General features: G+C 37.3%; 1 protein-coding gene across 2 annotated transcripts in view; it reads right to left on the bottom strand.

Moving 5' to 3' along the window:
- The window catches only part of TBCK (TBC1 domain containing kinase), a 1,512,759-nt gene that overhangs the window by 1,059,280 nt on the left and 437,611 nt on the right, over positions 1-15,868 (bottom strand). For both annotated transcript variants that reach the window (XM_044061297.1, XM_044061298.1), the window contains one exon: positions 6,207-6,268. In XM_044061297.1, the coding sequence (XP_043917232.1) occupies positions 6,207-6,268 (62 nt within the window). The remainder of the gene's footprint in view (positions 1-6,206; positions 6,269-15,868) is intronic.

The following is a 15,868-nucleotide window of genomic DNA, read 5'->3' as shown; positions in this document are numbered from 1 at the left end:
AAAAAAAGAAGTCTTGAAAAATGTGACATGGGTTCAAATGTTGATGAGAAGAAATGACTCTATAAAAGATCAGCCTTCCAGTCATTAGTATCTGCATATAACACCAAAGCTGGAAACACACATTAAAAAAAACCATAATGTATGATAGGTGGGAAATAGCTTTTTATCATAATGGTTTTGTTATCTATATTTCTTGGAATATAAACTGCCTTACAGATATACACAATAAGGCTAGACTACTGATTATATTAAGACATACACAGAGCAAATAGCAATGCTGCAGCATATGTATGTGAAAAGAAATGAGCATGTGAATTTGACAAAGAAAGGATCTCACTATGAATATTCAGTGCAATATGAACAAAGGAAAGAGGGAGTAATTATATTAAGTGCTAGAAGGGTTCCAATACTGAAAGAAGAGGAAAAAGACAATAATGGTAGATTTATGGTAGCAAGGAGCTACTGGCAAGGGAGGATTCTGCTGGTGTGAATTTATATTGCACCAAAACCTGCTGTTATGGAGCCTGGGGAAATAACCAGCTTTCAGCAGGAAATATTACTTATAAGTGGTGACTGGAACTTGATTTGCAGTAGTGAGGTTGCATCATGAGGCCCTAGAAGGAAAACAAAAGAAGGCAAATTTCTGAAGAAATTTATGAAAATATGTGACATGGAAGATGTGAAGTCAGTAGCAGGAACTCAGACAAAATTTACATATTATTCCCCAAGGTACATTGGATTAGACGGAAATTATATTTCATATGAAAATTTGCATTTAACTGAAAGCCAAGACCCACATCCAATAATGATTCATCACTAAAACCTAAGATAAAAATGCAGGGTAATGAAGTAAAAATGAGGCACTGGCACTTTCCCACCTATCTGTTGAAAAGAGAAGAATTTAAGGAATGAGCACTGGAAATTATTCAAGAGTTATAGAGAAAAATAGAAATATTTTTGGAAGTTATAGCTAGTGAATGGAATAAAAAATAAAGTGGAGTTTAAAAAAAGGGTGGTAAAAAGGGAAAGAGATATGATTAAGAAGTAATATGAATTACTTAGAGGAGATAACCAAAGTTAAAGTACTGCAGAATAAGCGAAATTTCACAGAACAAGAGACACAGATGGTCAGTGCAAAGAGGAAAATAAGGGAGTATCTGCATAATATGCATGAGTTTAAAAACATTACTGTTAAGAAACTACTTTTTGATAATAACTCCAGAGCACAAAATATTTTAGCACAACAACAGCAGAAAGTATAAAGGGGTATTGCCAAACTTATGGAGCCTATAACATGAAAGATAGCAAGAGATCATCTACCGGTTTTAGAGATATTTCAGAAATTTTATGAAAATTTGCATAAAGCAGAGAAATGTGGAAATCAGTAAAGAACAGAAAAATAAATACTTATAGAAGACTTAATTATGCCAAGGTTAGATGTAGATGAGGTTCAACAACTAACAGTTAAGATAGGAGGGGATGATATAAAATGGTGATGCATAATTGATCTTCAGGATAGTCTCCAGGAACAGATGGTATTGCTGTAGAAGTATGGAAGTTAGGATGGAAGAAAGTGATAAAGATAAGGAAGATTTTCCAACATCTTGGAAGAAAGCTGTGGTGGCTATATTACCTAAGGAGGGTAATGACCAATCAAACCCAGCTTCATACAGATACATTTTAATTTTAATCCGTGATTATAAAGCGTTTATGTCTATACTAACTAAAAAAATGCCAAGGATGATGTTAAAATTGAGAGATATGAATCAATGTGGTTCTGAGGAGGGAAGACAAACATTTGACAACATGAACAGAAAAACTATGATCCAGAGGGAATCAGAATGTAAGAGAATACTGCTGTTGTTTGTGGGTCATGATACAGAGAAAGAATGCAACAGAGTAAGCTGGGATTTTACGAGTAAGTTAATGGAATCATTTGCATTTCCCAATACAATAATAAGGTTAATTAGGTGGATATATGAGGGATCACAGGTAAAAGTTAAAGTGGGAGGGTATCTCTCTGATAAGTTGTGTTTGAACAAAAGAACCAGGCAGGAGTGTCCTCTTTTGCCTTTATTTGCTTTATATTTAGAGCCACTGGCAAAGAAAATAAGGGACACAGAAATGCAAGGATGTAATTGGTTATAGTAATCAAGAAAAGTTGGTTTTATTTGGTGACGATATTATTTTGTACCTGTACCTGACAAGTCCGAAAATAGGACCTCTAAGTGTTGTGGAACATTTTGAAACAGTTTCAAGTATTTTTGGGATATAAAATTAATGAAGATAAAATCAAGGCTATAGCCATAAATTATGTACCCCCCACATGAATTGACTCATCAGTACCCATATTTATGGGGACACAAAAAGATGAAGTATTTAGGAGTATGGATTAAAATGGTTTCTACTATGGCTGCTAAGGATATGTTGGAAGACAATAACCAAAAGGTAATACAAAAAGTGAGAAACTAGAAGCTCTTGTTTTTGGATATAGATAGTAAGATCCAAACAATGAAAATGTTTTTAGTACCTTTAATTTTATATGTGAGTCATGCATATTTTTATTAACCAGAGGAGAAGTTGTGGACAATAATTAATGAAGTGTTGAAGAAATTTATCTGTGAGGGAAAGAGGGCAAAAGTTAAGTGGGATACGTTGATCTTTCCAATAAAGCAAAGTGGTTTAGAATTACTTGATTTGAAGGGATATTTTAGAGCTATATGGTTACGGCTAATATACATAACACAAGCAGAAGGTTATAATTCTAATTGGAAATGGATAATGATAAAGTGGGGTGAGTCAAGAAATAAAGTGAGTGTGGGATTTTTGATGCTGATCCTTAACGAGAATAACAACCATATAGAATATTACATTCATAAAGTAGCAGAAAGTATTCCAAGAACTAAGCCAACACAACAATGGAGAAGGGAGATTTTGCCAGTAGGGATAACTGCAAGTAGGGATACATAAAATAATCAAGAGCTGGAATTTATTGAAGAGAACTGGCAAAAGAACCAAGGTATTGAGTGGAAATAACTAGACAGGGAAAGGTAACAGAGCGGGATGAGACATATGAGCTGCAGGCTAGACATTGCCTTCTCTACCAAGGACTGATAGCAAAGAGAAAAAGATTGAGGAAGCCTAAGTGAAACACTTGCTCTGGTGGAGTTTTCAGTCGAATCTAGAACATAATCTGATGTTAAAAAAGGGATAATTAGTAGGACGCATAAAATATTGCATGATAACTATAAGAATCAATCACAGAAAGTCAGAAAAAATTGGAAAGAGAGACTGGAAAAGCAACTTACCACAGAACAATGGGATGACATGTATATGGCTCCCAAGTATGCAACAAAGTCCAGAAGATTTAGGATCTTTGCTTGGAAGGGTTTGCATAAGTATTTTTATATCACAAGTAGACTTCAAAGAATTGGAGGTATGATGGGAAAGAAAGAAGTATGTGTTTTGGGAGTGTAACATGTTGACAGATTTAAAAAATTCCCTACAGAGTACTTTTAGTAATTTTAGATAAGCAAATGATTGTAACCAAAGATATGATTTTTTGAGCTGGAACACACTGGATCTGAACTGCCTAGCTGTTTGAAGTCCTTATTAAGTTTAATTATGCTGGCTGCCAAAAAAGCACTTTCTAGAAAATGGAAATCAAAGTCTAAAGCAACTGTATTTGAAGTACTGATTATAAAAGAACTAGCTAGAAATAAATAGAAATTGTGGGAACAATACAATCATAATAACGTTCAGTAGGAGGGGGAGTGAGGTTTGAGGAAAGGCAGGAATTCAGCAATTTATATAATGCTTAACTGATAATTACAAAGAAAAGATATGTGATGTATAATGTAAGTAAATGGAAAAATGTTAATATGTCTTTTTTCTTTCTTTTTTTAATGTATGTCTGCCTATGTCTTAAGTGATAAGATTCTGCAGCCACTGAACATTATTTGATGTCTAAAATACATTTTCAGGAAGAAATAAGGAAAGGTGGTACATGGAATAAGGTTCCAAAGAAGATTCTTTGAAGATACAGTGCAAAAAATTTAATTTAAGATTAGTTATTAGGAAATGTTCCTTAAAACAGATGCAAACTCAAAACACTGGCACCTAAATTTTTTTCTGAACAAACCTTTGAATCATCTTGTAGACTTTACAACATAAACTCTGAGGCTTCATTGTGCAATTTCAAACTAAAAGCACATTTCATAGTCACTGTTTACTTTATTTATGCTTCCTGACTGAAACCACCTTTTGAGATGAAAATGTGCAAAGACAGTGCGCATATGTTGGTTAGGTCCTAGACAGGGTACGTTGAACTTTAAGGAACTGTTGATCAGAGTAAAAGAAGAATCCTAACTCAAAATACAAGTAACAATTATGAACTTTCATAATTCTCATCACATGGGGTTTATTAGCTGATGTATGAACTGTCAGTGTACAGTTCTGTTTTAAAAGGTGATTTTCTGTGGCTGTGCAAAATTATGTTTTCTAACAAAGTTGCACAATGACAGTGCTGATATGGAGACCCATGCATGGTATTTTGAAAATCTTTTAGCTTTGAAGAAATACAAAGTTGTGATCATTTGCAAAATGTCTAAAGAAAACAGGAAAACCAAAACACTGCAATTTTGTCAGTAAGGAGCAGGCTGCCAAGGACTGAGACTAGTCCCCAGAACAGGAAAGAAGACTATGCAGCAGGTTGGAAGACAGGGCAGTCTTGGAGGTGAGCCAGATGACTATGAGGATGTGTGGGACAATGAAGGTGGATATTCCTCCACTTAAGAAACAGTATGCGAGTACGGCATGGAATGGAAGCACATTAGAATCAAAGCTGCAGTTCCTACTTTGTCATGTCTCATTCAGATATTCTAAGCTGTGGTTCTTATTTTGTCATGTCTCATTCAGCTATCCTAACTACGCTGTTTTGTGGGGGAATAAGCAGACCCAGTTTCATTACAAAAGGGTTCATGCTGAGAGGGGGGTACACTCCAGCAGAATTCCATTCACATGGGATCATCATTAAGGACAGAGGAATGCAGTGCTGAACTGCAGTGGGTACATGCAGACTTTTTTAATGTCTACGGGTGCACAAGGAGCCTGTCAAAATTACAGATTAAAATGTTGTTTATATTATTAGAGTATCCTGAGTATTTCGTAAACTGGGGGACACCAGTGAAACTGCAAACAGGCTGCAAAAATCGAGTGTGTTAAGACGATATGAAAAAAGTGCATATATTTTTCACCAAGTTGTTACTGGATGAGGATTCTTGTGTGTGTGTGTGTGTGTGTGTGTGTGTGTGTGTGTGTGTGTGTGTGTGTGTGTGTGTGTGTGTGTGTAGGCATTTCAGAAGTACAGCTGAGGTTTCCAGTTCAGGAATTCTTTGACAAATAGTTTTATTGCTTTTCATAATGACAAGCAGTGAAATTGACATGTTAACTAATATGCAATAATTACATGACTTTTTGAAGGCCTGACATGCCTCACCATCACTGGGGTGATTTGTCTCAGTCTCTTAGCTTCCAAGTGATAAGATGGCATCACAGTTGTGGAATAATAAGCAGTAATAGCACGAACAACATCTAAATCAACTAATGAAGAAATGCAAGTTTAGGAATGTATGCACTCTGAAACCATTACTGCCAAGTGCTACTTCTACATTAATGCCTCCTGCTCAGGGAAACCAGCATGGTGTTTGCACATGTACTTAACTTAATAAAAACATGAGACTGACATCCTGACACCTAAAACCTGTCAATATTATTAAGAATTCAGTAGCACTGAAAGCAAAAGCTGAATGTCAGTATACCTACCACCTGCTGTAAGTGCACAGAGAATTCTTCAAGTGAACCAAATGAAAGGAAACAAACTCACAGCAGAGAGAGAGAGAGACTGATTAACCCCTTGCAAAACTGCTATGCATACTAACTGATGAGACTGCAGTAAATCTACTCCTCCCATTTTCTCACAAAAGATAAAAAGAATCCAAGAGTGACAAAACAACAGCATATGAATGTGAGGAACCTGGTAAGGCACTCTGCATTTACCAGCTGTTGATACTAATGGATCACAGTCCCCATGTAATATTGTTATATTAAATTATCATGCAGTCAGGAAGAAAGAAATCTAAAATAACGGTCCGTACATTAAAGGACATTACTACAACTGCTCTGACCAAAGAAAACTCTGTACAAACCTTCACTTTATCCAAGCAGCCATGTTCTTCAGCCAGTACTGTCACAATGTCATCAACACAACCTAAAAACAAAATAGGGAAATTGCAGGATAAGTGAGGTGGAAGGATAATTCAGTAATATTATACTTGTAATGACACTGAAGAAAAGAAAAAGTCTGTAGTTTTTACTTTTAAGACATCTTGTTGTCACTTTCATTTTAGTAGTTGTTACAATTTGGTGCTCTCACTGCCACAACCTGCATTTGATGCTTGGTTATGGAATTTCAATGGGTTTATGGGGCCATCTTATAGCACTGATCGTGTGTAGTGAGAGTACACAGACTACTGCTATTTTGCAGTAGGGTAAAACAAATACGTTAAACTGTAGCTTTTTGCAATGGTGTTTGCTTTTTGCTGCCTGCCTTAAACTGATATTAGCTCAGCATTTTTGCTGTCCACTAATAAATGCTTCATGAAGCTGAACTGGCTTGCTCCTATTGGAAACTATACAAAAGCTGCTTTGAACGCTTGATAATTAACTTGGAAGTCACTGTTTGCATTTATCTGAATTATTTATACTGCATTTGAATTAGTACACATAACCTGCTGAATATCTCTTGCTCTGTCTGCTTGTTTTCCACTTAATTTTACTATTTGAACTGTCTGCATCTGGCTTGTTGTGGGGTCCTTCTTTAAGCAGTGGCGATTTTGTAGTGAGAGTAGATTGATAGGTTAAGTGCTCAGCTTGCAACTGTTTTTCATTGGTCTTTATTTTTTATTGTCTGCCTGCTACCATAACTGTAGCTAAATAGCAGTTCATATGCACAAGTTAAGTTTTTCCCTTAGTCATCAATGTAAAAAATCATTCTTCCTTCCACTCTCTTAACAAAAGCTTCAGGAACCTGCACTGGCTTGCTCAACATGTCCCTTTTCTACACTGTAGTGAGATCCCAGAGTTGATATATATAGTGGGGGTGTGGGAGCAGAGCCCCCACCTAGTTGGGTTTTTATTTATTCCAGTGTGTGTCTTGTTGAAGTTTGGGCAAGTGTTTACTTGCCCTGGGAAAAATCCGCCATTCTGGTACTTTGTTTTCACGATTTTCATTTCTTGAAAATGAAATTCAATTATATGGCCGTTCGAGTATTAGAAGCAGATCCACAGATAGATATGTACACACACACACAAAATCACACACACACACACACACACACACACACACACACACACACACACACACACAATTTTATATATACATGCCCAACTAACAGAATTCATTATATTTTGGTAGATGAAATAAAACATCCCCACAATGAATGAACCGTGTCCATAAAATAACGAAGAATATAATGTATGAAATAACGGCAACGGAAACACAGCAGAATGCAGCAAAACTAAAAATAAAAATACAATAGACAAATTAAATTGGATAAAAACGTACTGAACATTACCTTTGTTAAAATTTAGGGATTTGTTTAAATAAAGAATTTTCTTTTAATTTAGTAATTGGATATAATTTTTTATTGGTGGGAATGAAATGGGATGGTCTTTTTATTTACGTTCTTGTATTAGATGAATATGGTCTGAAGAAGTTTAATACGTTTTTATCCGATTTCATTTGTCTATTGTATTTTTTAGTTTTGTTACATTCTGCTGTGTTTCCGTTGCTGTTATTTCATACTTTATATTTTGGTAGGTAACATCCTTGTCATTCTGATGCATGCTGAGACTGCACACACTACTGACTAAAGCATAGTTTTCCTGCAAACATACAAGTTTGTACCCTAGCCATTAGGAAACAGTTCAGCAGTTCCCTACATATCACAAAGTACCGGAAATCTAACACCTGCAAAGCTAACAAGTAACCTACAAGTTCAGTTTGTAAATCTGATGAAGTTTCTACCAAAGTAGTATTCTGTCTCTGCTGATTGCTTTCCATCATCTCCTTTACTCTGTGTTGCTTACCGGGAGTTAGCAAAATATGTGAAGTAACTAATACGTCTTTCAACTTCTGCCCATTAACAACTAAACTGGTGAGAGTATGTTGTTGTGTCTTTTGGCTTTTCCCGGTTAGGGGTCGCTACAGCGGAACTCCGATCCGCTAATGATTGGCAGTAGATTTTTTACATGCTGAGGTGCCGGCCCTGACGCACAACCTTCAACGAAGGTATGCTTATTCACGCATGTCTCCACACAGAAGACACTGTAGCTAGAATCGAACAGGAAAACGTCTTACTGGGAGGCGGCAACATTACCGCAGCACCACCACCGCAGTATGCAATGGAGAATTCCTACATTCCAAAACTGGAAGAAACTACTGTTACCACATTCTTTCTTCACTGTTAAGCATGAAAATAACATGGACTGTCACACAAAGCTTCTAAATTCCCATATTTTGTACTGCAGGTGCCACTGTCAGACATGACAGCATCAGGTAATCCCAATCTTGAGAATACAGACTTTAATGCAATAATCACACCTGCTCTTGGGTTTATTGCTCTGATTACTTCAGGAAACTTGAAATGATAATGCAGACATATGAGATACGTGGCTTCCTTGAAATGAACAAATCTGTGTCCTAATGATTCTGGATGAGTTGGTACAGGTTACAGTATTTCTCTTTAGGATGCTTTTGCGTGATGAGCAGCAGCTGGTACAGCTCTGTACTAGTTTTAATTATATCATCTTACCAGGCTAAGACATACCATCTCTTGCTCTTTCTTTGCAGTTTAATATGCTGCAGATACGGTCTATGCATCACATCAAACATTTGTCATTTCAACTGATCAGGAATTACTGTTTTGAAAGCAGTGATCATTAAACCCTAGAAGCCGTTTATTTTTTCTTTGAAAGGAAAATACTGTCTTTCTTTCCTTGCTGTTGATTTCTGCTCAAACTCTATGTGTCACTGTAACATCTGCATTTCTGTGGTACTACCTGTAGATCTGTATGTCTGTACACCTTTAAGAAGCTTCTCAGTCAGTAAGCACTTGCCTATATCCACTGAGCACATGCGAGATGTGAGTGCCATTTAGAGTGAACAGCCAGACTGTGAGCATGCAAGTATGTACTGCATGTATTTTACTGTATGTAGTATGTTCCTGCTATCTATTCTGATGTGTTTGCATATAATAAACTACTTAAATGAACACCCAAGCCTCTACACCTTCTTTATGTATATAGGAAGAGCAACATGGTGTCAGAATGGGGTCCAGAGTTACAGCCATGAGGCAACCTGTTAAAGTTGGAGGAATATACAGCAGTGGATTATCAATACTGCTCAAACAACTTGCAAAACGGGTCAGAACCAAATTTCAGGTACTAAAACTTGCTTAAATGATTTCTTTTGCTACAGATATAAAACAAAGCCCTTAGCATGCTCAAAATTAATTTCTTATTAAACGAAATGTCCGAAACTGTGACATATTGATAAAAAATATTAAAAATAATTGCAAACATGTTTGAATCAATATCCGAATTGCATAAAATGTACTAAAAAGGGAAAACAACTGCATTTTTTTCGCTATGTGCTGCTTTTACATATTAACTAAAGCTATTTAAAATATCCAAAATGTCCAAAGTGTTTGCAAGCACACCTCTCAATCTGGAAACATCAAAAATCTGGACAGGGCCCATGAAAAATAGGTACAAATCTGTACGCTGATTAATGTAAAATTTGCATACATAATTAAGTAACCCTGACCACTCCAATGGAATTGTGGGATACCAACTTTCAAATGCAAACTGAAGAACAGACAACCAAAATATGGCACCAGAGTCCCCCTGCAGCCATTCCAATGTCCCATTACCTGGCTATTTCGCCCCATTTACGATAAACACTAATGTGTGCATACTGCTTTACTTCTACAATGATTACTTGGATTTTATTTTCACATTTTATAGCACAATGCACAAACACTAATAGATATCTGCTAAACAAACCAATGAAAATAGACTTGGCATTAAAACTTCTCTGCCTTTGAAACTCACATTCATTGAAACAGCATTGAAACCCACACCACATTCAAAGAAAATGCATCTGGTCAGTGGTGGATAAAGATTAGCTTTGGGCTGTTTTCAAATTATAGGCCTCTTGCACACAAAACAAGAAACATACATGTGTTCTTTGATACACCTTCCTGACTTTATTAAATTATATTCCTTGTACAATACAATACTCTTGTTAGACTTAAGTTAGAGCACATTTTAAAATTTATTCTTTGAACATTTTTCCAGTAGGCAATGAAACAAAATGCATGATAAAATAATGACAAAACTGCTCAATTCAGAACATTTCCATCATAAAAGTCTACTTACACACACACACACACACACATATATATATATATATATATATATATATATATATATATATATATATATATATGTGTGTGTGTGTGTATATAACTAGAATAACAGTAGTGTAAGCCATAAGCATCTTGCACAGCTTCTCACCAGAGGCCAAAAAGCAGGGACACATTTTAAACATTGCTTGTATAATTCTGGAAAGTTACTAGAATAAAATGTTGTGTTACCACCATGCATTTCACTGCCAAGTCTTGAACCCAGGACCCTGTGCATTACAGTCATAGCAACATACCACTATGCCAAATCAGAAGTTTCCAGAAAGGACAGGAAGACTGAAATTTAAATGGCCATCATTTAGTGAATTCAGTTCTCACTTCTCACCATAGCTCTCAACCTCTTAGCACAAAAAACCTGAACAAACCCAATAATGGGGGAATACAGAATTCAGTTCTCGCTTCTAGTCATAGCTCTCAGTGTCTTAGCACAAAAAACCTGGACAAAGCCAATAATGGGGGTATACAGCCCCAAAATATGGACACATTTCAAATACTGATCTTATAAACTTAGAAAATTGCTAGAATAAAAGGTTTTGTGTTACCATTTGTTTTCTGAAGAATAAGAAGTCTAAAATTCAAATGCCTGTCATTATTTAATGAATGCAATCTTTCACTGATTTGCCACAAAAATCCTGAAAACTACAGATTTAATGAGGAACAGAACAAATATATGAGACATAAATTCACAAGTGGTGGTGACTAGGTCCTTTAGGCTCGTTTTACCTGTATCCAAGGTACACGGTTTGAGCCTGAGTACCTCTAGCCACCAGGTGTATTTATTTGGGGGGGTTGCATTTTCACACAAACACACACACACACACACACACACACACACACACACACACACACACACACACACTTGCTTTCTTCACTACGGGAGGTACAGATTTAAGATGGTGAGTCAGTGACTTCCTTTATTTACAGCTAGTTCAGCAGAGAGGCACCCTATTTATCCCATTGATTTAGGGTTTACACAGATGGGTTTGAAGATTTCTACAGTATATTGGATAAGTCCTTTCCCAGGAGTTGGTTCCTTATTGCTCACAACTATTTCCAAGAAGTAATTCTTAAGGTGTTTTTTCACTACTTCCCTTTCACTCACTTTGATCTGTGTCACCTTGCTTTCCCCAGTCATAACCTTTTTTTTTCAATTTCATTGCCTTGACACAGCTGACTTAATCCCTATCAGTACTAAGTGTTAGTAATTCATCATGGCAGCCATGGTAGCAGATGCTTATTTGTTCATTGCTGTGAACTTTGCTGGTAATGAGGCTCTTTGTGTGAAGTATTCTGTTTGTGGTCATCAACAGTTACTAGCATCACATCTGTTTGTCAGTGTACACAAACTAGTGCACGCGCGTGCACACACACACACACACACACACACACACACACACACACACACACACACACACACACACAGAGTTCAGCTCCAAAGCAGCTGAAAGCAGTTTGTTTCCATTCCATGCTTCCCATGTGCAAATACATCAAAAATAACTTTCACAACAGAAAAAACTACCTGAAAGCAGTCGTTTCCATTTCTCCAAAGCAGTACAACAGAAGAAAATTTCCACGCTCGCAGCTAGTCCGGCTCCAAAGTACAAAAACTTAAGTTGTTTCCTTCAATGTCCACACTCACAGCTAGTCAAACTTAAGTTGAAAAGCAGACATTTCCACACTCGCAGCTTAAGCCCTTCGGCTCAATTCCAACAGGCTGACGGAGCTGACATCATTGCGCATGTGATGACGTCAGCTCCAAAGCGCAAATAGAAAAAAAATTAAAAAAAAAAAATTGGGAATGAAGGGGTGCCACTCGAGAATTGTGGCACCCCATTATTTGGACCCCAAAACTTGGTTAAAACTGAGTAATTTGGTACAGTTGGGAGGTATGTTTGCAAGTGTGTGCAGTATTACAGTGCAGTTATTTCGCAAGGTAAAGTCATTTCAAAGAATATTTCAAAATATTTCGCAAAGTACAGTTGTTTCAAGGCATATTTTGCAGTGTACACTACGTCAAAGAGCTTATTCTGCATTTTAATATTATTCAAAGTACCTGGTTTGTGTGTGCATGTTTGTACTTAATTACAAGGGCCATTTTGCATTGTGTTTTACTATAATCTGTGGGCATGGCAGTAGGTTTTTGCAGACCCGCACCACTTGTATTTGATAATAATATTGCAGAAAATTGGAGAGTGAGCAGGAATATGATATTTTTATACAGGCTGCTTTTTCTGACAAAGACATATGTACAAAGGCATTTATTCTGCTTAATTCAGCTGGTTCAGAGGCCACTGAAAGAGAGTGCTCATTTGTGTATGCACCTGCTGTGTTTGCAGGGGAGGGGGAAAACTGCCATATAGTGATATTGGCTGAAACAAGGGAAGACCCTGAATGTTTAAAATGTAAATTTAGAGAACCCCAAACAAACATTACTATGGAAAGGCACTTATTTTACGCAAGGGATCAAAAGTCTGGTGAAACGTTTGCAGCATATATAACTGACTTGAGAAATAAGGCTAAAATGTGCAGATATGAGAGGTGAGTTGATAAAGGACAGGCTTGTGTGTAGTATTAATAATGACACAGTGAGAAAGCTTTTGCTTCGAGATTGTGATTTAACTTTAAATGAGGCCATTGAGATTTGTCAGATATACGAGCTTACAGATAAGAACAGCTGCGGAAGGCACAGTGACAAAGCTCATGTCGATAGTATGCAGCGTGTGGTCAAAAGAAACAGGCCCAAGCATATGGTAGCTACTACAGGTCCTGTAACAGTCCCTGGAAATCCCCCCCCCCGAGTCTTTCCAGTAAATTCCAGAGCATGCTCAGTGAAGCATAAGGGTGAATCAGCAAATTCAAAATGTGCCCCCACCTAGCTTCATAGTCAACTGTCGTAACTGTGGTGGAAATCACAAACCCGAAAGAGAAAAGTGCTTAGCTTCTGGTCAGCAGTGTCATTCTTGCAATAACAGGAATAATTTCAAAAGATTTGTAAATCAAATAAGGCACATTCTTTTATTAAAAGAGGGCATTCCAAGAGGCAAGTTGCTCAATTAGAATGCTGCAACTCTTTTTATGTTGATGGTGTGTCTGTGCTTGGTGAAACAGTTAATGCAGTAGATTTGTGGGCAAAGAATGAGATTGTTTGTACTGTTTAGATTAATGGGAGTCCTGTAGAGCTCAAAGAAGATACTGTCTCAAAGTGCAATGTTCTGCCAGCAGAAACATTTGCTACAGTAAAAGCCTCAGACCAACTTGATTTGACAAAGTATACAAAGCTTGTTGCTTATGGTGGTGAAGAGATTTAAACCGAAGGCTCAGTAGTGCATTCACTTAAATCTGCTGGGAACAACTATGACTTGCAATTTTTCATAGTAAAGAGACACATGCAGTCATTATTAGGCTTCAGAGATAGTTTGAAAATGGGACTGCTTTCACTTAATAAAGAAGTTCACCATGTAAGCCTGAATGACAACGGTGCAAATTTCACCCAAACTATTTTTTCTGAGTATGCTGACATTTTTGCAGACAAACTAGGTAAACTACCAGTTGTGTACTCTATGAAGTCAGACCCAGTGGTCAGTCCAATTATCAGACCAGCACAGAAAGTTCCAGTAGCTATGCAAAACAGAGTCAAAGCTGAGCTAGACAAAATGGTGTAGCTAGATGTCATTTGCCCAGTAGGTTCTTCTACCCCAACTGAATGGGTATCCTCCATGGTAGTAGCTCATAAGAAAAGCTCAGGTGATATTAGAAGGGTCTACTTCACCCTGTCGAAGGCCGACAATATCGAAGCTGATATTGTCGGCACCAAAATGTCGAAAGCAAAAGTCATCGCACATGTAAACGGAAATCTCCGTAAGGGGAGATTTCAGTTTACTGCAATGTAGTGCGATCTCGGAGTTGCTATATTTAAGTAGCAGGGGGTGCAGGGGGGTTTGCCCCCCCCGATAGAGCAATTTGTGTTGTGTTTGGGTGTTGTTTTTTTTTTTTCCGATGTTTGGGGGTTTCGACATCTTCATGTCAATTATTAAGCTGTCGACAGTTTGAGTTTTCGACAGCGTAATATAAATGCTATCAGAATATGTATTGATCCAATAGATCTGAACAAGGCATTAAAAAGACCTCATCATCCAATGTGCACAGTCGAAGAGTTTACTGCCTTCATGCCAAACACCAATGTTTTTTTCCATCTTAGATGCAAAGAGTTCCTTTTGGCAAATTTTGCTTGACCGAAAATCTTCATTGTTAACCACATTTGCAAGATACAGATTTCTGAGAATGCCATTTGGAATAAATTCTGGGAAGTCTTTCAGCATGCAATGGAGCAAATTTTTTTCTGGCTATCCCTGTGCTATTATAGTAGATGAAAGTCTAGTTGGAGGCAATGGTGAAATCGAACATGACAGAAACCCTAAGAGAGTTCTGAAAAGAGCACCTGAAGTGAATCTTAAGATGAATCCTCAGAAGTGCAAGTTCAGGCTACGAAAAGTTACTTATGTCGGTCACTTTTTACCAGATCAGCCTAACGACCACATCCTTCCAAGCAAACAGCAATTCTCGAGATGCCAGCTCCAGACAATGCCCAAGCCCTACAATGCTTTATTGGCACGGTTCACTATTTAGGCAAGTTCAGTCCAGATTTAACCCAACTTTCAGCATCATTATGAGAGCTGACATGCACAGATGTAATTTGGTCATGGTCAGAACAGCACCAAAGAGTCTTTGATGCTCTGAAGCAGAAAATTGCCAACCCACCAACTCTCAGCTACTATGATGTTCACAAACCAGTTTCTCTTTCCTGTGATGTTTCTAAGTTTGGTCTAGGTGCAGTCATTCTTCAAGAGGGTAGATCAATAACCTATGTATCAAGAACTCTTACTTGGACCGAAATGCAGTATGCCCAAATTGAGAAAGAGCTTTTCGCTATTGTGTTTGCATGCTTGAAGTTCCATGATTATATTTATGGTCAACCTATCCAGAATGAAACTGATCACCAACCTCTAGTTACTATTTTGAGAAAGCCTATGCATACAGCTCCAGCCAGATTGCAATGCATGACGTTCATATTGCAAAAGTACAATTTCAATCTTGTTTACACAAAAGGCAAACTTCTTTATATTGATGATACTCTATCCAGATCGCCCAGAAAAAACACAGAACAGCTTAACGATGAGCGACTTGATTTTGAGGTCATGGAAGTGAGAAATTTTTCTTTCACACGTCTTGATGAGCTCAGAACTCACACAGCTTCAGATTCAATTCTCCAGAAGCTCAACCACTTTATCAGTCGAGGATGGCCTTCCAAGCAACCCTGTTTA

The sequence above is a fragment of the Protopterus annectens genome, chromosome 2.part0, assembly GCF_019279795.1.
Source record: "Protopterus annectens isolate FY-2018-M chromosome 2.part0, PAN1.0, whole genome shotgun sequence".
In the NCBI taxonomy this organism is placed as follows: Eukaryota; Metazoa; Chordata; order Ceratodontiformes; family Protopteridae; genus Protopterus; species Protopterus annectens.
This window is presented reverse-complemented; position numbering and strand designations above follow the sequence as displayed.